Source organism: Crocuta crocuta, unplaced genomic scaffold, assembly GCF_008692635.1.
Source record: "Crocuta crocuta isolate KB4526 unplaced genomic scaffold, BGI_CrCroc_1.0 scaffold243, whole genome shotgun sequence".
Classification (NCBI taxonomy): Eukaryota; Metazoa; Chordata; class Mammalia; order Carnivora; family Hyaenidae; genus Crocuta; species Crocuta crocuta.
This window is the reverse complement of record NW_027529596.1, coordinates 225,292-251,917: the sequence shown is the minus strand read 5'-3', so window position 1 is coordinate 251,917 and position 26,626 is coordinate 225,292. Positions and strand designations below refer to the sequence as shown.

Sequence of the window (26,626 nt, the reverse complement as noted above, 5' to 3'; positions counted from 1 at the left end):
AGGGTCAAATCTCTACTAATAGCCACTAGTGACAATGGCTTTCAAACACTTGACATGTGGAAAATCTGGATTGAGATGTGCTTTTAAGTGTAAAATATACTCCAGATTTCAGAGACTTAGTATGAAATAAAGAAAGCAAATCTCATCCATTTTTATACTGGTTATATGTTGAAATGATAATATTTGGGATACATTTTTCATATGGCTATCAGAAAATTTAAAATTACATCTGTGGCTCACATAATTTCAAAATGGACAGTGCTAGCCCAAAACGATGACAGATTCACTGTCCAAATGAAATTATGGAAAGAAAGCTGAGGTACTCCCTGTTTTGAATTATTTTCATGACACCTGCCAGTTTGGATAATCTTCAACTATCAGTCATCTGAAGCCATACGAACAGACCATCGGGAAGCCATCCTCCTATCTATGATAACCTATCAGAGAAAGTGATCATAATGACTCTTGGCTGTCTGGAACTGTGGTGAGGTCCCTGACCACTGTGGCAGTGTTTGCTTCCAGCTGGGTTAGTGAAATTTCTCTCAGACTTCTCATAGCAGTGGCTTTGGGTGCTGAAATTGAAAACTGCAGCAAATGCCTAAACCTTGACTCAGGGATCTCCTTCTGCTTTGAACTTCTCACTGTTCCCTTCAAACTTCTTCATGGTTTGGGTTTTAAAGACTCTTGGCTCCCCATATGCATTTCACCTTAGTTTGGTTTGACAGTCCAGCTTTGGGTTACTTACCTTGTTTCTGCCCTGGCTATAAATAGCATTCATCTTGCACCCAGTCTAAAATCCCCATATGCCCCTGACCAAGCCTGTAGCCCCTCTCCTCACCGCCCGCACCCCTCATCCTGCTCCTCCAGAGTGTACGTGCCCAGAGCATGCACGTATACATACGTGCACAACTGGAACACAAGACCAAGACTTACTAAGGAACACAAGCTTTTGGTCTCTTGTCGTAAAAAGGTTGCTGTAATATCATCCACTAACTTAATCATCAAAGTGAGGATTGCGAGTGAGGATGAGAGGTGAGTGGATTCGAATCCATGCCCCCGCCTCTAGGCACAGTCCTACTTTAAGCATGGGAATAGAAAATTGATGGATGAAAACAGTCCTTTGACTTACTGCTCATGACATTTGATTCATAAAACTTGGGGTCATCACGTTTCACCTTATCAGGATTTTCACAGAACTTGTTGATATTGTCTTCAATGTACCAGCTCTTGTTCTCATCAAATACAGCAAACACAGCCAGCTGCTCTATGTCTGCTGCCCTCTGGAGGGTAAAAGTGCAGTGTTCAGTGACTGAGGTGCCAGTCCATTTCCCACAACACTGAGCTCTTCTCGGAAACCAAAGAGGCACAGTGCCTGGGGCCACTGAAGCCACACATGCAGGCATTTATGCAAACTCATTTTATACAAAGCCCTTGTTAGAGCCAAAGGTAATACGTCAGGGCAAACCGAGCAGATCAGAAAATTCAGAGACTAAAACATCTTAATAGAAAAATTCCATCTCCTCACGGCCCCTTGTAATTGTACACCTTTCAACCAGAAGGGTTGACTACACGTGCTCTGAATAGTTGCAAAGGATAAAACAGAAGGTTGCAATAGGAAAACTTTATCCCTCTTCCTATCTGTGTCCTTTCTTAGCTCAATAAATTAGGGTCTTCCAAATGTCCATTTTTAAAAATTTTTCTAGGCATATGTTTATTGTATATGCCTTAGGATGAACTTCTTTGATAGTAGCTTAGCCTGGTTGGGAATTTTAAGTTAATCATATGAGACATATATTAGTCTCTGATGAAGATCCATATATTTGTTCACATTGTTATATATATATGTATATATATAGTCTCACTAGAGATGGACCATTGTCTGGGTCCAACTTCACCAGATGCTATCTCTCTCATCTCTCCCTAGTGTAGGTCTCTAAAAATAACAAGGACTGGTAGAGAGCTTTACACTTTTACCAGGTGGCATCCACTGAGCCCCAAAGCAGCCCTGTCAATTTTTTTAGGAGGGGTATTACCCATTTCATAAAAGGAAGAAATTAAGAAAGGGTAAGTGACTTGCTGATCACACAGCAAAATACCTGGAATTTCAAATAAAACAAAATACTGTATCACTCTAGAGAGTGACTGCCTTCTGCAGTGCAAGTCCAATGCAAATAGACAAGACAAAAAAACAAAACAAAACAAAAAACAAAACAACAAAGTGAGAAGACCTAATCTGTTCCAGCCAGAAGAAGTTCCCTGAATTTCTGAAAGTTTACTTCATGGACAGAATACCTGTATGCCTCGTTTATCCAGGGATCTGCTTTTACAAATCAGAAGTAGCCCAATCAGCCCAGAGGCAATGTCCCTTGTGATGTCCACATTACTGTAATATGGTCTTGTTAAGCACTGGGCATCATTTTCTGTTGGTTCATCTGACTCTAGGATGTTCCACTTATAAGTATAGGTTTCCCCTGGTTGAACTGCTCTGATCATTGTGTTGTTGCCTGAAAGAAAATGGAGTCAAAATTGTTTCCATTCAAAATTATTTCATTAAACAAACCAACAGCGAATTTTGATTAGAACCAGTTAATATTAAGAAAAGAATATTTGTATCTATTAAGCTCCATTTGTAGGAACCCTGGATTACATGGTGCCATTAGAAATCGCTCCACTAAAGGTCGTTATGGCACTAACAAAGAACACTATTATAGGGTAAACAAAATCCCTGAAGTGAGCAGGGTTTGGTTGTGACTTTTAGGGTACCCCTGCTTGTATACTGCCTGACTGCACAAGTTTGTCGCTGAGCAAAGAGGACAGTAGAAGATGTGGCAGCCTCTCTGAGGTGAAGAGTTTCATTCAGGAGACTCCGATTCAAACCTGAAGTGAAGGAAGAGTTGACTTCATCTTCATAAGGAGAGAAGGTCACTCCATGAGGGTAAATGCTGTAGACACGGCTGGCCATATTTTTGAACACGATCTACAAAGTTAACTCAATTCATTATTTCAGGACTTAAGTTCAAGCGTGAGAATTAAAATAGGATGCTTAGCTTTGCAAATGCACTCGCTGGAGGGCGTGCTTCTGCATGTGTTTGCAAACTCAGGTTCTCTGAGCAGTAACCTCTCCCCTTCACGTGGAAGAGACTTCTGAGGGCGTTTCCCTCATGTGGTAGGGTGGAAAATGGAAAGAGAAGTTGGCCCTGTATCTTCCTCGCAGTATCTCACTCTTTCCAAACCGACCCCCCGCCCCTCTCCTCTCAGCTTGGACCATATCTGCCTTCAGATCTGTTCCTCTCCTCTCTAGACCATGATTCCTTTCTCCAGCCTGGCTGATCTCCCAGGACACTGTCATTGACGTCGTCATCTTGAGGGGCATACAAACACCCAGATCCTGAATTTCCAATGAGGTATATTTACACTTGCTAAGAGCACCTGAAAGGGATGGGGGAAATCAGAAATGGTGGAAGGGAAAAAGGAGCAGAGAAAGGCTGCTTTCTGTCCTCTGTTATTTTTAAATGAACAGAATTGTCCATGCGTGCAGATATGTTAGTTTACCCCCAGGAAGGGTTGAAGGGAGGAGATTTAAACAAGAGCGCTAGTTAGGCTTCTCGATCTTCAAAAAAAGAACCTTAATCTTAATCAACCTTTGGTTGATTGCCAAAGCCTTTGGATCATCTTTAATCTGTAGATTACCTGCATTATAGAATCTTGCCAAGGATAGCAACCTTTAATTTTCTGCTGCAGTTCTTATAAAAAGCTTGCCTGATGTGACATATATTTAAGGAAAGCTGTCTAAAGAACACTTGGTGTTGCTGATCCATATCCAGATTTACCTTCATCAGAGACAAGCTCAGGGGAGAACTACATACTTGGAGCACAATGAGGAATTGTCTATACTCAGCTGTCTTTACTGTTATGTTCTCTGCTATAATGAGAACCCTTACTTTAAAAAGCTATGTTTTTATTATTTATTATACCAATTATGGGGATTCTATCAAGGATTCCATCCACTGTATTATACAGCATCCTCTTTTTAAGGATCTGTGGGAGAAATGGATCTTGGTGTGAGGCAAAACTATACTTTCTTTATGAGTACAGTAAATCTTGCCTGCCATATTTCCCTTTTCATGCAGCTGCTGAGAAGCTTTGGACAAAATTTACAGACGACCTGAGAGGAACATAAGGCATATGTCCCATTATACTGACCCATGGCTTTACTTTCTTCTTCCCCATATTATCCTTCATCTCAATTAAATTGGCTCTTTGTTTTATCCTTTTATAATCTGATAAATTGTCTCAGATTCTTTATTATGAGGTAGGCTACAAATCAGTCAATAAACATAAACACTGAAGTTGCATTTGAATTAAATGTTAAATGGACATTTTCGTTTTAATAATTAATAAGAAATACCAATCAAATAACCAGTATTTGTACACTGTCTTTGACTTTTTCATTTCTTCCATGTTTCTATATTTGTGGTACTTACTTTGAGTGTGTCTCTGACCTGGGCTCGGATAATAGGGCCCAAGATCCCATCTTCTTTGATGTTGACATTCTCCATGCGTTTGGTGAAAGACTCATCTTGGTACTGTTTGTAGACAACTTTCTTATATTGTTTTCCGATTTGGTTTGAGAAATTATCCAAATGCAGAGATCTGTATTTTCTTAAAGTGCAATGAAATTTTAAAAAATTAAACCATGTGCTCAAGTAAAGACCCCAGTAGAATGAGGAAACCCTATGCTTGGAAGTTCTACTCTTGAATTAGCCAAAATGCTCATTTTCTTTTAAAAAACTCTTAATGTGTTTTGCAGAGTCCCAGTATCTGTTCCCTAGTTGGAAAACTGGAAGCCTCTCATCTGTCCTCTCCACCACTGATAAAGTTGTAGACATGGTTAGAAACAGCTACTTAGAATTTCCTGTCACTGTAGTCCCTAGACTAGACCTTAGATATCTCTGGAAAAAGATCTATCCAAAAGGAATGAGAGGCTATACGGTGAATTTTTTCCTCAGGTCTTCCTTATCACTTAATTTATGGTACCCGTATTGATTTTCCAGGTATTTCTCAATCTCTAAAAGTATGTTCCCACACCAGGAAGCTTTGACCATCTTTATTAGTCATAGTTCTGTGCTGCTGGGCTATCCCTTCTACCATCCACCTCATCCCAGTGCCAACTAAAACTCAACTACCTTCACCCATCTTCTGTAGCTACTATAATAAAAGATTTCGGTCAGCAACATGAGCCACTTTTCCTCTTGGCCCTCTTCACTGCCTCAGTTTGCAAAAACAGAAGCGCCATGATAGAATTTATCCATTTTATGCATTTATTTTCCACAATAAAAAGCATAGGCTGTTGCCCGAGTCCTGGAATCTTATTGTGGTTCTGTCAATTATTATTATATAATCTTGACCAAGTTCCTTTTCTGCTCTTTTTCTCAGTTACATTTTTTTGAATAGCAAATGCATTCAAATGATTTTGATTACAGTGAAAATTCTCACTCATACACTATACCCTATCAACCCCACTTCTCAGACCTTCCCTGAATTTTCTAAATATTCACTTTCATTAATGTTATATGTGTAATTCTAGAGCATCTTTATGCATATAATGGAAATATGACTTGTGAATATAACTACTCTTATATTCTCATTCCTTAAAAAATAGGCAGTTACTTTATACTCAGTGCTACACCTTGACTTTGTCTTGCATTTTCCCAGCTTTATTGAGGTGATTTTGACAAACAAAATTGTATATATTTGAGAAGTACAACACGATGATTCATATATGTATATACGTGATTACCATAATTAAGCTTATTAACACTTCCATCACCTCACCTAGTTACTCTTTTCTTTTTTGGGGGTAAGAATACTTAAGATCTACTGTCTTAACAAATTTCAAGTATACAATCACTACAGTCACCATACTGCTTACTAGGTTCACATGTAAGTGAGATCATGAGATCATGCAGTATTTGTCACTTTGTGTCTGGAATGTGTCTTAGCAGTATGTTCTACAGCTTCGTCCATGTTGTTTTAAGTGGCAGGCTTTCCTTCTTTTTTAAGGCTGAGTATTATGTCAGTGTGTGTGTGTGTGTGTGTGTGTGTGTGTGTGTCTGGTATTTCTCCATTCATCTATCAACAGACACTCAGGTTGTTTCCATATGTTTGGCTATTATGACTAATGCTGCAATGAACATGGGGGCACAGAGATCTCTTTAAAGTATTGCTTTCATTTCCTTTGGATATATATTCAGAAGTAGGATTGCTGGATCATATGGTACTTCTATTTTTAATTTTTGGAGGAGCCTTCTTACTATTTTACATAATGGCTGTGCCAAATTACATTCTCATCAACACATTTTCTTCACATCCTCACCAACCCTTGTCATCTCTTTTTTGTAGTGGCCACTCTCACAGGTATGAGCTGATAATCTCATGTCGGTTTGATCTGCATTTCCCTGATGACTAGTGATGTTGAACATCTTTTCATATATCTATTTGCCATTTACACGTCTTCTTTGAGAAAATGTCAGTGTAGGTCCTTTGCTCATTTTTAAAAAGTTATTTTATTTTCTTAAAAGATTTTATTTTTTAAGTAATTTCTACACACAACACGGGGCTTGAACTCACAACCTCGAGATCAAAAGTCCCATGCCCCACCAACTGAGCCAGCCAGGCACATCTGCCCAGTTTTAATTCAGGTTTTTGGTTTGGTGGGTTTTTTTTGCCATTGAGGTTTATATATATATATTTTAGACATATGGCTCACAAATATTTCTCCCATTCCATAAATTTCTTTTTTGTTTTCCTGATTGTTTCTTTTGTTGTACAGAAACTTTTTAGTTTGATGTAGGCCCACTTGTTCATTTTTGTTTTTGTTGTCTGTGCTTTTTGTTATACCAAAAAAAAAAAAAAAATCATTGGAAAGATCAGTGTCAAGGAGCTTTCTTCCTACCTTTTCTCTTTATATTTAATTCTTTAATCAATTTTGAGTTAATTTTTGTGTATCCTATAAGCTAAGGGTCCAATTTCATTCTTTGCATGTGGATATCCAGTTTTTCCAATATTATTTATTGAGAGACTATCATTTCCCTATTGTACATTTTTAGTGCCCTTGTCAAAGATTGATTAAACATGCATGTGTTTATTTCTGGCCTCTATTCTGCTTCATTGCCTTAGAGTCTGTTTTTTATGCCATCATTATACTGTTTGATTAATATAGCTTTGTAATATAGTTTGAAATAAAGAGTGTGATGTTTCCAGCTTTGGTCTTCTTGTTCAATATTGTTTTGGTTATTCAGGATCTTTGTGGTTCCATATGAATTTTAGAATTGTTTTTTTATTTTTATGAAAAATGCCATTGGAATTTTTATAGGGATTGTATTGAATCTGTACATCACTTTGATTAATATGAATATTTTAACAAATTAATTCTTCCTATCCATTAACATAGAACATCTTTCTATTTTATTGTCTCTTCTTCAATTTCCTTCATCAGTATCTTACAGTTTTTGGTGTATAGATCTTTCACCTCCTTAGGTAAGTTTATTCCTAACATTTTATTATTTTTAATTCTATTAAAATGGGATTGTTTTCTTAGTGTCTATTTTGGACATATATATTGGATATATTATTGGTTTATTAAATGCAAGATTTTTATATGTTGATTTCATATCCTGAAACTTACTGCATACTTTTATTAGTTCTTTTTTGTTTGTTTGTTTGTTTGTTTTATACTTTTATTAGTTCTAATAGATTTTTGATGGAGTCTTAAGAATTACCATCTGCAAAGAGAGACAATTTTACTTTTTTTCTTTACCAGTTTAGATGACTTTTATTTCTTTTTCTTGCCCAATTGCTCTGACTAGGATTTCTAGTAAGATGTTGAATAAAAAATGGTGAGAATAGACACTCTTCTCTTGTTCCTGATCCTATAGAAAAAGCTTTCTTTGAGTATGATGCTAGCTTTGGGTTTATCATGTTGAGGTGCATTCCTTCCATACCTTACTGGTTGAGAGTTTTTATCATGAAAAGATGTTGAATTTTGTCAATTGCTTTTCTGCATCAACTGGGTTCCTTTATGATCTAACCTGCATTTTGTGGATGTGGTATATCACATTTGTTGATTTGTACATGGTGAAAAATCCATGTGCTCCAGGGATAATCTCACTTAATCCTGGTTGCATTTGGTTTGCTAATATTTTGGTGAGGATTTCTTGCTTAATAAGAAATATGTTTAATAAGGATATTGGGTTGTCATTTTCTTATAATGTCCTTATCTGGCTTTGGCATGAGGGTAACGCTGGCCTTGTAAATGAGTTTGGAAATGTTCCCTCCTCTTCAATATTTTGGAAGAGTTTGAGGATTAGTGTTAATTCTTCTTTAAATATTTCTTATAACTCATCTGTGAAACCACGTGATTCTGGGCTTTTCTTTGTTTGGAGGTTTTGATTAGTGATTCAATCTTCTTACTTGTTATTGATCTTTTTTGAGGTTCTGTTTCTTCACAGTTCGGTCTTGGTAGGGTGTATGTTTCTAGGAAATTATCCATTTTTCTAGATTATCCAATCTGTTGGCATATTATTTGTTCATAGTAGTCTCTTAGGATCCTTTTATGTCTGTAATATCAATTGGTTTTTTAAATATATTTTTTTAATTTTATATTTGAGAGAGAGAGAGAGACAGAGCACGAGCAGGGGAGGAGCAGAGAGATGGAGACAGAATCTGGAGCAGGATTCAGGGCCTGCTGAGCCAGTCTGACACTCAACCCACTGAGCCACAAGGTGTCCCTGTAGCATCAATTGTAATGTCTTCTCTTTCAGTTATAATTTTATTTATTTGAATCTTCTCTCTTCCTTGGTTCATTGAGCTAAAGGTTTGTCAGCTTGGTTTATCTTTTCACAAAACCAACTCTTGGTTATGTTGATCTTTTCTATTGTTTTTCCAATCTCTACTTTATGTTTTTCTCTAATCTTTATTTCCTTCCTTCTGCTAACTTTGGGCTTAGTTTGTTCTTTATTTTTTTTTCCCTGAAGCTCCTTCAGGTGTAAAGTTAGGTTGTTTATTTGACATCATTCTTTGCTTTTTAATGTAGTGATTTATTTCTATAAACTCCTCTCTTATAACTCATTTTTAAAAAAATTTTTTTTAATGTTTTATTTATTTCTAGGAGAGAGAGAGAGACAGAGTGAGCAGGGGAGGGTCAGAGGGAGGCAGTCACAGACTGAAACAGGCTCCAGGCTCTGAGCTGGCAGTCAGCACAGGGCCCGACGCGGGGCTCGAACCCACGAACCGCGAGATCATGACCTAAGCGAAAGTCGGACGCTTAACCGACTAAGCCACCCAGGCGCCCCTCTTATAACTCTTTAAAGGCGTTTGTATGTTGTGTTTCCACTTTCACTTGTCTCATGATATTTTTTTGATTTCCCGTTAGATTTCTTTTTGACCACTGGTTGTTCTGGAAAGTGTATTTAATTTCCACATATTTGTGACTTTTCCAATTTTCTTTCTGTTATCAATTACTAGCTTTATACACCTGTAATCAGAAAAGATACTTGATAGAATTTTGTTAAGACTTGCTTTGGCCTAGCATATGATGTAGCCTAGAGAATATTTCACGTGTATTAGAAGAATATGCATTAATCTGCTGTTGGGTAGAATGTTCTTTACATTCTATCAGGTCCACTTGTTCTATAGTGTTATTCAATTATACTGCTTCCTAATTGATTTTATGTCTGGATGATTTATATAATGTTTAAAGTGAGTTTTTTAAATCCCCCACTTTTATTGTATTGTTGTCTACTTCTCCATTCAGTTCTGTTAATATTTGCTTCTTATACTTAGGTGGTTTAATGTTAGGGGCATATATATTTACAACCGTTATAACCTCTTGATGAATTAACCTCTATCATATAGTGACTTGTCTCTTATGACAGTTTGACTTGAAGTCTATGTTTTATATAAGTATAGTCACTCCTGTTCTTTGGTTACCATTTGTATGGACAATCTTTTTATCCCATTTATACACCGATGTGTGTCCTTAAAACTAAAGTGGGTCTCTTGTGGAAAGTATTGTTAGATCTTAGTTTTTTACACATCTGGCTACTCTGAATTCTTACATTCTCCAATTTAATCCATTTTTAGAATAAGCATTGATAGGTAAGGACTTGTGATTGCTATTTTGTTGCTTTCTGACTTTTTGTTATTCTTCCTTTCTTCTTCTGTTACTATTTTCCTTGTGATGTGTGTGTGTGTGTACGTTTTTATTCCTTTATCTTTTGTGTATCTACTAGAGATAGAGGTTTTTGCTTTATGATTACCATGAACATAAAACATCTTACAGTTCTCAACAGTGTATTTAACACTGATGACAACTTGAATTCAATAGCATAAAAAATTCTATGCTATTATTACTGCCTCCCAACTCATACTATTGATGTCACACTTTACATTCCTCATATTGTATATTTATTAACAAAATATTTTAGCCTAGCTATTTTAATATTTTTTCTATTTATTTTTATTTTAACTAGAGTTAAAAGTCATTATGCACCACCATTACAGTACTAGAGTATTCTGAATTTGACCATATTTTTACCTTTATCAGAGTTTTTTTTTCCTGAAATAGTTTATTGTCAAGTTGGTTTACATATAACACCCAGTGCTCATCCCAACAAGTGCCCTCCACCATACCCATCACCCCCCTTCCCCTTTCCCCCACTCCCATCAACCCTCAGTTTGTTCTCAGCATTCAAGAGTCTCTCATGGTTCTTTACCAGAGATTTTTATGCTTTCATGTTTTCATGTGGTTACTTAATGTCCTTTCCTTTCAATTTGAGGAACTCTCATTTGCATATCTAGGAAGGCAGGTCTAGTGATGTTGAATTTTCTTTGTCTTGGAATGTCTCTTTCTTTCCATTTCTAAAGAACAGTTTGCTGGCTATAGTATAGTATTCTGTGTTGGCAGGGGTTTTTTTCTCTTTCAGCACCTTGAGTATATCATACCACACTCTCCTGGCCTACAAGGTTTATTTTGAGAAATCTGTGAATAGCCTTATGAGGGTTCCCTTGTATACAACAAGTTGTTTATCTCCTGTTACTTTCAGAATTCTCCCTTTATATTTGATTTAGACAATTTGATTATCATATGTCTCAGGGTAATCTTCTTTGGGTAAATCTTGCTTGGAGTCCTTTGAGCTTCATAAGTCTGTATATCTATAACCCTCCCAAGATTCTGAAAGTTTTTAGTTATTATCTTTATATAAGCTTTTTGACCCTTTATTTCTTCTCCTTTGGGGACTCTCATAATAAGAGAGTTAGTATATGTATATAATACATATACTAACTCTTTTGATGGTATCCTATTGGTCCTGTAAGCTTTCTTTACTCTTTTCCATTCTTTTTTCTTTTTGTCCCTATAATTGAATAATTTCAAATCACCTATCTTTGAGTTCACTGGATCTTTTCCTGAATGATCAAGTCTGCTATTGAAGCTCTCTATTGAATATTTTAGTTCTGTCATGATATCCTTCAGTTCTGGGTTTTCTGTTTGGTTATTTTTTATGGTTTTTATTTCTTTATTACAGTCTTCTTTTATTCATGCATTGTTTTCCTGATTTCATTTAGTTGCCTGTCTGTTCTCTTGCATCTTCACTGAACTTCTTTAAGATGATTATTTTGAAATTTTTGTCAGGCAATTTGTAGATCTCCATTTCTTTCACACTAGTTATTTAAGCTTTATTAGTTTCCTTTGGTAGTGTCATTTTTGCCTAATTTTTTGTCATCCATGTAGCCTTGTGTTTGTGTCTGTACATTTGAAGGAGCAAATACACTCTTCCAGTCTCTGTTGACTGATTTGGTCAGGTAAAGAGTTTTCTCCTGTCAAGTCTCTGGGCTGATGGGACTGCCTCTGTGATCACAGGTGAGTGAGGTAGAACCAGGTCATGTGACTGCTTCTGGGCCTACAGTGGCATCTGTGGCTGGCAGGCCTTTTTCCAGGGTCTCAGGGGGGCATGGATACCGTCTAGTCTCTGGGCAGGTGGAACTGCCTCCAGGACCTTAGTCAGTAGAGCAAATGCTGGGATAGAGGTTTATTTCAAGTTCTAAAGTTGAGTCTGCAAGTGGCAGGCGTGTTATTAGGTTTTGAAATGGGTATGGCTTCCATATGGCCCTTGAGAAGGCTCCCATCAGATCACTGTGTGAGTCCTCAGGTGGATAAGACTACAGTTGAGACAGCTGGAGCTGGGCTGCAGTGATGTTTCAAGATCTGCACCTGGACTGAGGTCTGCAGACCAGCCTTGAGGGTCATGAGCAGGTGTGACTCTCTGAAAGTCCCAGAGCCAGCAGGACTATTCAGGACTGGAGCTGGTTACAGTGCCCCTTTAAGATCCATACTCAGACCAAGGTCTGTAGGCCACCCTTCAGGGTCATGGACAGATGTGACTTCTCCCAGGTCCCTTGGCAAATGGTGCTTGTGTCAAAACGAAGACCCAGTGGGACTGTGGCTGAGTCCATAATGGGACAAGGCTGCTTCCAAGCTTGTAGCTGGGAGCACTATCAGCAAACCTACCTCCTGAGCACGATGTGCCTTCTAAATATATCCCTCCTTGGTCTTGGCTTCCGCTGAGAAGATTCTGGAATTTCTCAAATTCCTACCTGGATCCCAAAGCTTTCACAGAAGTACTTTTGTTTTTGATAGCTGTCAAATTACTATTGCTATGGAGGGATATGATCAGGGGACCTCCTAATCTGCCATTTTTTTCCTCCCTTGACTTCTTAGTATAAAAATACATCTTGGACAACTTTTATATTAGTTTAGAGAGAGTGTTTACAACCTCTTTTGAACACAGAGGCATAGTATTCCATCATACAGATATGTCATAATTTATTAAACGAATTTCCTGTTGAAAGACATTTTAGGTTGTTTCCAAACTTTTGCCACTACTAACAGTGCAAATATCTAGTACATACATCATTTCACAGGTGGAAACATATTATCTATATAATAAGTTCCCAGAGTAAGATTGCTGGGTCAGAGGGTATATGCATTTATAATTGTGAGCATATGCATTTGTAATTGTGATACAATTCCCAAATCATTCTCTAGAATGGCTGTACCAATTTACTTTTCCACCAACGTGTGCTAGTGCTTGTCTACCGCAGCCTTGCCAATAGATTATATCATCTGTACTTGTGAGTCTGAGAGGTGGAAAATACTCAGTGAAGTTTAATTTGCATTTCTGTTATTGTGAGTGAGATTGAGTATTTCTCAAGTGTTTAAGAGCTATTTGCATTTCCAAATTTCTTACTCTTTCTGATACTTTTTCTAATCTACAAAATAAAAGCTGTTTCTAACTTGGAACATTAAAGTAAAACTAATAGAAAATGCTCAACAAGTGATAGCTGCTGTTACTAGTACTGCTATTACTACCACCACCACTACCACTACTGTTACTACTGCTGACGTCCCTTGGTGAGGTTAGAGTAATTCCACGTTGATTTGTACAAAAAGACCTGAATCCAATACATGTATTCCCTTGAGAGATGTCAATTCATGACATTTCACCCCATGCATTTAGGCCCCTGGGACCTTTACACAGTAGTAAGAACCCCAAAACTCACTTGTCCATGTTCGCTGGTATTATAGGTGCATAGTCCCAAATGACTTCCTCTGCAGCAATGAAGTATTCCCACCTCTTAATGTGCCGCCTCTGGTCACGAGTTAGTTTCTTAGGATTCCTGGTTTTCTTTGCACAGTTTTCAATGTCTATATAAGCCTGCATCCCCGCTGAATTAGAATATAAGGACAGGGAGAGATTTCGAAAAAAGAAATTAAGGCTAGTCAAAATGTATATCTTTTAAATAATAACAGTAAAAGTAATGCCAAAGCAACTTCTGAACATTTTGGTCTAAAGTTCTTTTAGCACAGTAGAGAAAGGGACAAGAATAAAATGCAAAGGAAAGAGAGTATGGATTAGGGGAAAAACTTGGAAAGATTTCCTTTGTTTCTTTCAGAGGAAAAAAATGTAGTTTCCAGATTCTTAAAATCTTATGACTCAGGTCTTGTTGATTTCTCATTTTCCCGGTCGTCTGTCCCTTCATTTGTAAAATGGAGATAATAATAGTACATACTGTATAAAATTGTTGTTAAAATTAAATAATTTAAAATAAAAAGCACTTAATCTTAATAATGTTAGTTCTGTTGTTATTGTTTTATTATTATTTGGAACTTTTTCTAGGGCTATTATGACAATTTCACGATTTCAAATATAATTTTGACTGCTCAGTGTGAACGAGAAACAAAATGATCCCATCAAAGTGTCCCTTTCTTATGTGTCTGGCTTTTGTAAACATTGTTTTGGTAACAAAATAATTTCCTATAGATTATCATTTACTTACATTTTAGTCTCTGTTTATATAGACCTTCTTCCCAATAGTTTTTTTTTTTTAACATTTATTTATTTTTGAGAGACAGAGACAGAGAATGAGCAGGGGATGGGCAGAGAGAGAGGGAGACACAGACTCTGAAGCAGGCTCCAGGCTCTGAGCTGTCAGCACAGAGCCCGACGCGGGGCTCGAACTCATGAACCAAAAGCTCATGACCTGAGCCAAAGTCCCATGCTTAACTGACTGATCCTCCCAGGAGACCCTTTCCCAACAGTTTTAAAGCAACAGTGTGTAATAATAGAACAATTAGTTATTTTGTTTACATGATACCACATAACAACCTGGGCTGATTTTTTTCCCCACCCAAATCAACTCATGTTCTTTAAATTCACTGGTCAGCTCGTTTAATTCTATGTTTTATCCATTAGACACACATCCATTAGGTCCCTTCTTGTGCCAAGCTTTGTATTCATCTTGTTATAAAAGATCTTTCCATGTTAAATCTTCTGTGCTTTCTGTAACTTAGCACTTCTATAAACTTGCAGACCTGTTATTTGTTCTAGCACCTAGGTTTTGTTTTGTTTTTCTTTAGCTACATACTAAATGCCCCCAGGAAGATTAACTCTATGCATGTGTTTATTTCCTTCCTCCTTTTTCCTTTTGAGGAAGTAGAGCCCTCTTTAGCTTTTGCTTCATATTTAAAAATCTTTGCCAAATATCTCCACTTCCTCCATCCCAACTCATGCGTTATATGAAGTCTAAGAGGAGAATAACTAAATTCTGTTCTTAGGACTAAGCATGTATGTCTGGGGTGTGGGTAGCTTGAAAGGGCAAAGGAGAATGAGGGAGTTAGTGCCTGGGAGGAAAGGATCCTATGTTCACAAGCAAAACTGTTGGAAGGGTTTCTTGCCTTGAAAATGTCTTGCAACAAGAGAAGATATGATCCACTTTCCCTTTGGGCTCATAGTCATGTTCGCGGTAGTAGATGTAGCACTGACAAGGGAGATGGCTGAGATCTTATGATGATTCTGCTCCAAGACCTGGCCGTTGAAGTGAATGGAGAACAGTTCTGGCCTAGAGCTCATTCCAATCAGATGCCAGCTAACATGGTCATGGGCACAAACGGTGATATCTGAGAGGGAGAGATGGGGAGTGAAGCAGGAAGTCAGCACTCCGTAATAAAACCATTCACTCATGAGCTATGTACTGAGCACCTGCTATGCATCAGACATTGTTCCTGGGGATACAGACACTTCAGTTGTGGTTCCTGCCCTAGCAAAGCAGACATCTGAATGATGGGCAAACAACTGGTCACAACTCATTGCAATAAGTGGTATGTAGGGGTAAGAATAGAGCCCACAGATGGGTAAAGTTAGTTCAGAAAAAGAAGGACTGCTAAGGGATTAGGCCAAGGAGGGAATCAAGTAGGTACCCAACCATTCTGGTTTGCTTGGGCCTGAGGAGTTTCCCAGAATGCAGGACTTTTGTTGTTACAACTAGGAAAGCCCCGAGAAAGCCTGGGCATCTGGTCACTCTAGAATCAATCTGGGCTCATTTGGAAGGAGCCAATAAGGCTGAGTTCAGGGGCCGAAACTTCTCAACTGGATAGAAGTCAAAGCTCTGCCTAAGAGAGATGGACGATGCTTTAAGAAATCTTTAATCACTTTTTAAACCACTTGTTGACTGTTTAAATGACCAGGCAATGAATTACCCTGTAGGATACAGGATCTCCTTAATGCAATGGACAAGTCTTCATTATGCCAGGCCACTAGGAGCATTTAATGGATGAAGTAATAAAAATTGAGAATAAAAGCTTGAGTTTTGCTCCTTCTTTGTGCTCACGGTGACTGAGAACATGCTAATTTGCTCCGTGGGAGATTCTAAGCCCGGCTTCCATCCTTGGTTTGAGGTTTAAATTTCAGATTCCTAATCACTAGATGCTACATTATAGAGCTAAGAATCAGCCCTTTACCCGCAGAGAGACTGAGGGGCCTGTATTTTTTAGGAGACCATTGTAACCAGGCAAGGATTCCTGGTATCATGGATGAGAACAAGAAGCTAGGAGCTGCAAGAAAAAAGCTTGAAGGTAGGAGGCTTTGATGGAAGTATTTATCCACCCCACCAAAAAATGCTTATGCTGAATTAAGCATTTGATAACATCTTATTAGCATTTATCATATATTTAATTTACCATGCTCCAAAAGACAATTGCATAGCATTAACTTTTCTCAGTTTCTACTAATGGCCCCCTATCCTGCCTCTCTTAAGCCCCAAATACTTTTTTTTTTACTATAAATTCATAAACTCTATGCCCTGACCAAGTTATTCATTTTTTGCATATAGCTTGCTTTTGTTTGACTCCTATACATTTACACGAATGATTCCCTCTGCCAGGACACAGATACAATGTCTCCTTGACCACTCCTCTCTAAGGATTATAGCACTGGAAATGCTATTCTATATGTAAAAAAAAAATCCTCCACACCCTCTGCACCAGGATAAATGGTTGATCCATTTTTGTTAATGAGCACAATAACACAATGTCCAAGGGCCACACTAAGCTACAGAAGTGAGCAAGGCTTGAACGCAGATCTCCTAAGAGAGAGGGCAATTAACTAAGTTTTGGAACTCTGAATGGAGAAACCAGAATCATCTGAGTATGTTTGTAATAACCCAGGTGGGAAGACAGAGTCAAATGCAACAGAACGCAATTTAAAAGCAATATCCAGACCCCTACTCTTGACAAGTGTGACAAGTTCTGCTTTTGGTAAGTAAAGCCACTTGTGATTTTCAGATAGAGAAAATGACCTCTGAGAAACTTACTGTTTTGAAGAGTGGATTGATTTGATAAAATAATTTTTTCATGTTTCCATCCTTTTTCCTCAGTATCTTTGATTCTAAGTCATTTCCATCAGAAGGTGGAAGAAGTTTGGATGGGAATCAGTTTTGTTGCTTTTCTTTCTCATAATAGTTGCTATGATTTTGCTTTTCCCACAAGAGTCTCCATACAAATGGAAATGCCATTGACAATTACTCGTCTGTCACCTTGTGGAATGCTAGTAGTGATTTCGTGTGGGGGGCACTTATCCCAATCTATCCACCTTCACTGTAAGAATCTTCCTTGTATTTCTGTTGACCCTTCCTGCCAGGGATTGACCTTGAATTTCTTTTTGTAAGGCTTCCTCTGTGGAAGAAGGCATGGCCACCGTGCAGCAGGGACCACAGAACTCACTGAAGGAGACTGAGCTACTATCTTGGAGGTCTTCCTGGAGGCACAGGCCAAGGTGAAACCTGCTCAGAACCTTGTATATAATAAGGCTGCACACTCTTTCTCCCAGGTAGCTTCCAATTGTTTGTTGTATTTGTTGTAAGAAAAAAAAGGATGGTAGAATCTGGAGAACCACTGAATTAGATTACATTGTTTTTCTGATGAGGGGTTGAAAAATTGTGAATATGAGTATGGTCAACTTCCATGGGGCGTTGAGGAAAACAGTGGGACCAAATGGTTTATTAACGGTTCTGCCGTGGTTGGATAGCGCCCACGTGTTACCTGGCATTGTCCCATTCACGTAACCATTGACTGTGTACATTAAAGATGATGACTGGCTCCAGCTCTTGCTTTCATCAAACACAGCAAACATCAGCACATGCTGTTTGTCAAACATCTTCTGAATCCCATCCTCAGTTAGGGTGCCTACGAAAGAAAAGACGTAGTTTTTAATAGCATCCCAGACAGAGGACTCTCATTAGTATTCCTAGATAGGAAAAAAATCTAAGGCAAATAATCATAATGATACTTTAAGAAATTCTTATTTAAAAAAATAGTACCTTTATAAAGTAATAATGACTAGAAACTTATTAAAATCCTGATGCCACACTAAGCATTTTTTTTTTTTTTGATACCTCATAGCCTTGAGGAATGGGGATTTAATGGTAAATTTGATCTGCACAGAGAAAAAACATTTGGGACTGTCAAGGCTTTAGTAACAGTATTCATTTCCTCCAGTATCAACGAGCCAATAAATAGGTATTTTAGCTCAGCTGGCAAAGTACATTTCAAGTTTAATACAGCCATCTTGCCTGTACATGTAGTGAGGCACTAGATCAAGATTAATCCATTCTCATGTAAGGAAGAAATGTAAATGACAGTAAAATGAAAGAAGAGCTTTTTTAAGTTTGAAATATTCTTTTCAGAGCCATCACAGTATCTTTGATATGCCAGGCGATGAAAACATGTATTTATGTAGTGAATAAATGAATTAGAATATGTATATGTGGTATGTATGTATATATGGTATGCGTGTATGGATAGGTAGATGGTGAATCTATCACATTACTTCCCACAGTGCAGTTCATTGTGGTTGTTTTTTGTTTTAATGAAAGATGGGCTGAATTATTTTGGGGTGTAAAATGAAAATTCATGCTTGCTCCTAAGCCCAGCTGATGAAATCTTTTATAAAGTCAATTGAATATCTTTGGAACCTGCCACCCAAAATGTTCAGTTTGCTTATAAGAAAGGAAGCTGGAGTTTTGTGTGTTCGTATCCCAAATTACCAACCTAAACCACAATAACATTAGTCTAAGTTCTTTCCAAGTACTCTCAGCAGCGTATAGGCTGCTGTACACTTTCAAAAAGACTTGGCCTTGAGGTAAATGTTATGGATCACACAGGCTTGGCATCATAACATGCTCTCAGACAGATGTTAACTTGGGAGAGTCTCCCAGGACTGAGATGAAGGAAGAATTAGAAGAAGCAGGACGACTCGAAACCCTCAGATAAGAATATTAGGCAAAGAGCTGGTGTCCACGCCCTTCTCCTTTTGCCTGATTTACAAAAAGGTATCAAGATTCTCTCAAGCCTCATTCCATGAGAGCACTTCTTACCGTTTCAGCATCTTAAGTGTTGCTGATTTTTTTTTTACCTTTCTTACAAATAAGCAGAGGTCCAATTAGCCCAGAGTTGAAGTCCTGTACCAAATTTTCATAGGAGTAATAGATGTGTGTGAGGCATGGAGGGTCATTGTGTGTGGGCCCGCTGTCCTCAGTGATATTCCACTCGTAGGTATATTCCTGGCCTGGAGCTATAGCATCATCCAGCTTTTCCACAGGGAATGTGTAGTCAGAGTAAGAAGCACCTGGAGAAGAACAGCGTGAAAACATCTGGACAGTATCTGAGGACTGATTTTTCATCATCTTCAAATATGGGGAAACATAAGATCTTCTCTACAGAGATGTATATACCTTTCTACAGTGAACCTTTATTAGTTGGAAAGATTCACATATACCCACTTCTATGTCTATGCAGTTGTAAAGGTTTTGCATCCATAGTGTTCTGAGGTGAATAAAAAAATGTTACTAGTATATTTTTGTTAAGGTTTAAGAAGATAATTTTACAAGGCATCTAAATGATTATTAAATAAAATCAGAGAGCTGAATCACCTTTGATCAGTATATCATCTCAGGATATGAGAATCGGTTCTATTTCTATTTTCTCTGTGGTGCTTGATAAGACATCTTCCATTTAACTGTCTATAAGCATGGGATGGAAATACACTCAGAGCTGTTTCCATATCGTTTTGTTTTTCTTCTGTATTTCATACCTTCTTTCCAACCTCTGCCACCCTCAGCCCTGTTTGATTGCTGTATCATACCTCCACCATCTGATCGCTTTCCCCAGAGCCTCTGAGTCCAGCTCCTCTATGCTGTCTAGCTGCCCTTGTGAGTATCAAATGGGTCTATCTTCTCAAGTTTAGATGTCTTACTCCTGTCCTTTGTGTGCCTGAAGACTGACCACTAACATACATACTTGGCTTATGTACTTGGCTTTCCAGACTGGTGGGGGATTAGGAAGATGTAGAAACTGGTCTTCCTTATTGAAGAGAGGGAACTAGGGTTCTGAAGATGAAAACAGGTGCAGAGGGTGGGTCATGCAACAACGAAAGGAAGATGTGGCCAGAGATGGAGCAAAGGAGGTCAGGAAGGGGAGAGGTCAGTGTGGTAGACAGCCAAGTGTATGAGGCGTGCTGCATTTAATTAGGTGAAGGTTTCACTATCACTATCTGGTGCCAGAATTTCTCTCGTGCAATGCAACAGCTTGACAAATTTGAGGTGGAAGGGAGACCATCAGAGTGTAGACGTTGGCAGACAATGAGGATGAGGAAAAAGGGCTAAAACATTCTATGTGATGGGGTAGAGGGCCAATGCAAGTTATTCTTACTGAAGTGACTGTGCTTTTTGAAAACAAAGGATTGATTTCTTCCCTTCCATTCTCTTTCCTTGTTCCTTTTCTTCTCTTCATTCCTTCTTCCCTCCCTTCCTTCCTCTCTCTTTTTCTGCCTCCCCCTCTCTCTTCCTGATATCTTCTTCATTGAAATGTAAACTGCATACAATCAAATCCACCAATTTTAAGTAGAATGTTTGCTGAATTTTGACAAATGTATAGTTGTATAGCTACCACCACAATCAAGGTACAGAATAGTTCCATCACTCAAGAAGGTTCCTTGTCCATTTCCAGTCAGTGCCTTCCCTTACCCTCTGGGCCCAGCAGCTACTGATCTCAGTTCTGTCACTATATTTTTCTTTCCTATAAGGTCATACAAATGGAAAAATACATTATACACACCCTTGTGTTTGTTAGTGTTAATGTAGTAGATCTTCTTCTCTTTTACTTTGTCCTGTCTTTGTCTTTAAAGTGGGTTTCTCAAATTCAGCATATAGTAGGACATTTCTTACTTGTAGTGTTCTGCCCATTTGCTTATAATGTAATTATTGACATGGTTCAGTGTAAGTCTACAATCTTGCTCTTGTTTTCTATTTATCGATCATGTCTTTATTCCTTATCTTTCTTGCTTTCTTTGGGATTGAGTATTTTCTTATAATTACCTTTTATCCCCACTATTATTTTATTAGCTTCACTTTGTTTTATTAGTGGTGCACTTCAGTTTACAAGACACAACTTTAACACCTCAGTCAACCTTCAAATAATACATCATTTCACTTATAAGAAATTTGCAATAGAATATTTCCATTTCCTCCCTCCCAGCCTCTGAGCTATTGTGTATTGTGCACAAATTTTACTTCTGCATATATAATATACCCTATAACAAATTGCTATTATTTTTGCTTTAAAGTTTGGTAATTGATTATCTTTTCAAGAGATTTAAAATAAGGAAGAGTTTTCTTGAGATTTACCCATTTCTCAAGCTTTTTATTGCTTCTTGTGGATCCAAATATCCTTTTAATATGATTTCTTTTCTGACTAAAAGACTTCCTTTAACATGTTTTTCTGGTCTGCCAGTGAGAAATGATTTCTTCTTTCCATGCCTAAGACAGTCTTTATTTTGTTTGTTTAAAAGAATACTTTTGCTTGGAATAAAGAGTGGACAAATGGCTCTCCCCTCCCCCGCACGAGTACTTAATTTTTTTTTTAATGTTTATTTTTGAGAGGCAGAGAGAGACAGAGCATGAGCAGGGGAGAGGCAGAGAGCAAGGGAAACACAGAATCTGAAGCCAAGGCTCCAGGCTCTGAACTGTCAGCACAGAACCCAATGCAGGGCCTGAACTCACAAACTATGAAATCATGACCTGATCTGAAGTCAGAGGCTTAACTGACTGAGCCACCCAGGCACCCCACCCCACACCAGTACTTTAAAGGTATCGTTAATTGACCTCTGGCTTGTACTGTTTCTAATGATGTCTGCTGTCATTCTTATTTTTGTTTCTCTGTTTTTTTGTTTTGAGTGTTTGTAACATTTTCTCTCTCTCGTTTTTTTTTTTTTTAAATTTTTATTTATTTCTAGGAGAGAGAGAGAGAGAGACAGCGTGAGCAGGGGAGGGTCAGAGAGAGAGGGAGACACAGACTCTGAAATAGGCTCCAGGCTCTGAGCTGGCAGTCAGCACAGAGCCCGACGTGGGGCTCGAACCCACGAACCGCGAGATCATGACCTAAGCGAAAGTCGGACGCTTAACCGACTAAGCCACCCAGGCGCCCCTCTCTCTCGTTTTTAAAGTTAGTCAAATTTAGTAGTAGGGGTGTATACCAACCTTAGTGACACTAATGTTAATAAGTTTGATAACCCACTACCATCAGACCAACCAACATTTTCTCTTTATCACAGGTCTTAGCAATTTAATTATGATGTGCTTTGGAGTGGTTTTCCTCAGGTTTCTTCTTCCTGGTTTTGTCAAGCCTTTTGTAAGTTTATAGTTTCATCACTTTGGGTAATTTTTCATCCACTATTTCTTTAAAATTTCTTCTGTTCCTCCCCATTCTAGGATCCCAATTACATATATGTGATGTCACTTGATATTGTCCCATAGCTTAGTGATGCTCTGATCATTTTGGTCAGTCTTTTCTGTCTTCATGATTCATTTGGATAGTTTTTATTGCTATGTATGGTATTTTCTAATATTTTCTTCTACAGTGCTGTTAATCTCATCCATTTCAGGTATTGTATTCATTTGTAAAGCTTTTGTTAATCTAATACCCATTTCAGGTATTGTATTCATTTGTAAAGCTTTTACTTATGTGTTTTTATACTTTCTGTCACCTCTCAATCATGCTCCGGAGCATATGGAGGATATTTATAATAGCCTGTGTCAATGTCTTTGCTTGCCAGTTCTATCATTTCTTTTGTCTCTGGATCTGTTTCTTTTGATTAAGTATTTTTTTGGATGTGTGTAGTACTTTTCTGGCTTCTTTTAATGCTTGTTAGTTTTTATTAACATCGTGAGTTTTACAAGTTGGTCGCTGGATTTTATTGCATTCCTGTAACTAATAGTGAGTTTTATGCTTGTCACCTCCAGAGCATCCTAGACTAATGTTATCCAACTCCTGTGCCTTCTGCTGATTCTACCTCTACCCAATGCCCATTACTTAGGAGGTCTTGCCACTTTTGATGATGGGAACATAAACTATGTTTATGTGTATGGTCCAGGGACTGTTCTGCCTGTTTCTTTCTGGTGGTATTTTCTTTACCTTCAATACTTTCCTCACATGCATGTGCAGGTCAGTATTTAGTTGAAGACTCGATAGAACCTCTGTTGTAGATTTTCAAGAACTCTTTCTTTATGTCTACACCATCCTCTTCAGGATTCTATCCTATAAATCACAAGTTCCAGTCACTTTGGCCTACCAAAAGTCTCTGTTTCCTTAACTCAAAGAGACTGTTGAGCTCACAATGAGACTGTCACCCTCTTTGTGCTATGCTCTGGCAACTCACTCCAGGCAATGAGCTTGAGTACTCATGGGGCCCACCTCATCTGTTATTCTCATGGAGGATTCTCTTGTATTATCTGTTCTTCAATGTCTGAAGACTGCTGTTTCATATATTTTGTCTGCCTGTCTAGTTGTTAAGGAAAAGGGTAACTCTGATAGCTCATTTCCAAAAGCCAAAGTTTGAGATGTTAAATTTCTACACAGAATATTTTACACTGCAGCAGAGTCAGCCACCCTTGTTTAACTGTCCATCATCAGGAAAATCTATTCTAGTCACAAACACTCATGTGACTGCACGGCATCAGCATATTTTTGGGTTCTCCAGATGGGAATGGGAAATAGGCACATGCATCCATCATCAGTGAGGCATGCAGCCCTAGCAGCCACATGCATTACTGTACCACATAAGGTTCTGAGCATGGAAGCCATAAGGTAGAAGAGTTGAGCAGGTATATCTAGATTTACTTATGTATCTCCATAGGACAGAGCATCATCTTTATATGCATGGGAGAGAAAATGACCAAACTTGAAAGAATGCTATAGTCATGATATCAGCCTTACAGACAGGAAACAAAGATGGATTTTAATGCTCTCAGAAGCTGATGGTTGAATGCTAGTGATTAAGCTGGTGGCATATGGAAAAGAAGACTAGTTATGGCTGGACCACGCAGTCTTCACTAAAGACAGGAAACTGAATCAAGTTTCTACTCACTCAACATAAATCCAGCTGTGTTAACTCATTCTGGAAAACTTTTAAGTGTTGTCTTACCCATAGGATAAAGTCCAAGTTTGTTACCATGGCAGCTGAAGTAATTTATGAGTTTTCCCAGTCTACCTATCCAGTGTCATCTCCCTCCATACCTCTACGCTGTGTGCATTTGTACTCCAAAAGCAACCTACTGCCTCCAAAATATATCCCAAATTTGCACTCTTCTCTGTATCTTTACTGCCATCACTCCAGGCTAAAACTATAGACTCCAGAATTAGCCTACTGGCATAATCCGATTCTGGTATAAGAGTACCCTCCCAATCCATTTCCCAACCTGTATACAGAATGATCCATCCCTTAAAACTCTTACCTTTGATCTTACTTTGACATGTTCCTGCTTAAAATCCTGATAATAGCTTCTGCTTTCACAAGATTCTTAACACGGACCATAAGTCCACGTATGATTTACTGCTACTTCTCTCTCCATTCTCATCGTGTGTGACTTTCTCCTTTGTTGACTACATGTCACTCTCTTGGGCCACCTTTTAGTTCCCCAAACAAGCCTTTCCATCCTACCTCAGGGTCTTTGCAAATACTACTCCCTCTGCTTAGAGGGTTCTTCTTTCTTCCTTTGGATAAATGTGTGCTCATCTGTTAGATGTCACCTTAAATGTAAGCTTACTCCTGATCTCTAATTGTGTTACATACTTTTTCTTTTCCTTCACTCATCCTAATTTATAATTGTGTGTGGCATTGTATGATTAATTTCATTTTCTCCTACTAGATAATAACTATTTGCATCATGCATATTCTGTCACCAGAATGTAAGCAATTCAAAGGCAGCTGCTGGATTGTATCTGTGCTAGTATGTCTGGTGCCCTGCACAGTGCCTGGCATGGAGAAGGTGCTCACGGAGTGTTTACGGAACTCTTAAGGTCCTGTGGGCTAGAACCGAAGCTAGTAAGTCTTAGCTCACAGGTGTTTTGTTAGGATTGCACGACATTAGAACAAACTAAATGCCAACATTAACACTACGTAGATGTCATATAAGAATCTGGATTGCTCTCTTCTCTTAAACAACAGCAACAACTAAAACATGGACATTTTGTGACACTGAACAAAATTCATGCATAGAATTTGCCTGACCTGAGTCCTGGGTACCTCCTTTAGACAGGACAGTGGCTCTGTGATTCCCAGTCCCTAAAGGACACATTTTTTCATTGAATTAGCCTCCTGACTGCTATAGACATTGAATTGTGACCCTTGTGCTAGTGAAAAGCTTAACATGGCATTCTGTTATATCTTTTCTTCTCTTCAAAGATAGTTTGACACTGATAAGTAATATTTACTATAGGCTGAATTTTCACTCTGATGATAAAAAGGATCTGAATATTTTTTAAACTTTTTAAAAAAATTTTTTTAAATGTTTTTTTTTTTAATGTTTTATTTATTTCTAGGAGAGAGAGAGAGAGAGACAGCGTGAGCAGGGGAGGGTCAGAGAGAGAGGGAGTCACAGACTGAAACAGGCTCCAGGCTCTGAGCTGGCAGTCAGCACAGAGCCCGATGCAGGGCTCGAACCCACGAACCGCGAGATCATGACCTAAGCGAAAGTCGGACACTCAACCGACTAAGCCACCCAGGCACCCCTAAAAATGTTTTTTATTTATTTCTGAGAGAGAGAGAAAGAGACAGCGTGAGCAAGGGAGGGCCAGAGAGAGAGGGAGACACAGAATATGAAGCAGGCTCCAGGCTCTGAGCTGTCAGCACAGAGCCCAACGTAGGGCTCAAACCCACAAACCGTGTGATCATGATCTGAGTTGAAGTCGGACGCTTAACCGACTGAGCCACCCAGGTGCCCCAAAAAAGGATCTGAATATTAAAATTATTAGGAATTGAGATATTTTAAAAGCTTGAATAATTTCCTGAGAGTAATACTATTATTTCAGTCTAAATCAAAAAGAAAAAAAAAAGAATTTATGAGGAAAAGTCTCTGCTAATAAACAGGAAGTATTATCTCTGGAAAGTTACAAAATAGCTTTGGTAGAAAAGAACAAACAGGTCTGATAAGGAGAGTTCCCTCTCAGGTCAAACCTTGCCTATTGACCGGAACTGGCATGACAAGTTATTGACGAGAGCTATCTTGAATCAAGCATGAGGGCCCTTATTCAATGCTTCATGCTTCTTGGGCTCATAAGAAGCCAATTTATCTTTCTGGACACGATGCTTCCACTGTTCCAGCTATTAAACATCACAGGAAATTCCTATAGTAGAAAGTGGCATTCTTTCTATTGCCTTTATAAGCTCTCAAGAGAACA

General features: G+C 38.3%; 1 protein-coding gene across 1 annotated transcript in view; it reads right to left on the bottom strand.

The window, feature by feature from the left end:
* The window catches only part of F5 (coagulation factor V), a 75,382-nt gene that overhangs the window by 28,335 nt on the left and 20,421 nt on the right, over nucleotides 1–26,626 (bottom strand). Inside the window, exons 5-12 of the mRNA XM_077761759.1 lie at nucleotides 19,308–19,520; nucleotides 17,936–18,079; nucleotides 15,296–15,517; nucleotides 13,621–13,786; nucleotides 4,485–4,662; nucleotides 2,878–2,977; nucleotides 2,293–2,504; nucleotides 1,130–1,280 (exon numbers count right to left, since the gene is read on the bottom strand). Of these exons, the coding sequence (XP_077617885.1) occupies nucleotides 1,130–1,280; nucleotides 2,293–2,504; nucleotides 2,878–2,977; nucleotides 4,485–4,662; nucleotides 13,621–13,786; nucleotides 15,296–15,517; nucleotides 17,936–18,079; nucleotides 19,308–19,520 (1,386 nt within the window). The remainder of the gene's footprint in view (nucleotides 1–1,129; nucleotides 1,281–2,292; nucleotides 2,505–2,877; nucleotides 2,978–4,484; nucleotides 4,663–13,620; nucleotides 13,787–15,295; nucleotides 15,518–17,935; nucleotides 18,080–19,307; nucleotides 19,521–26,626) is intronic.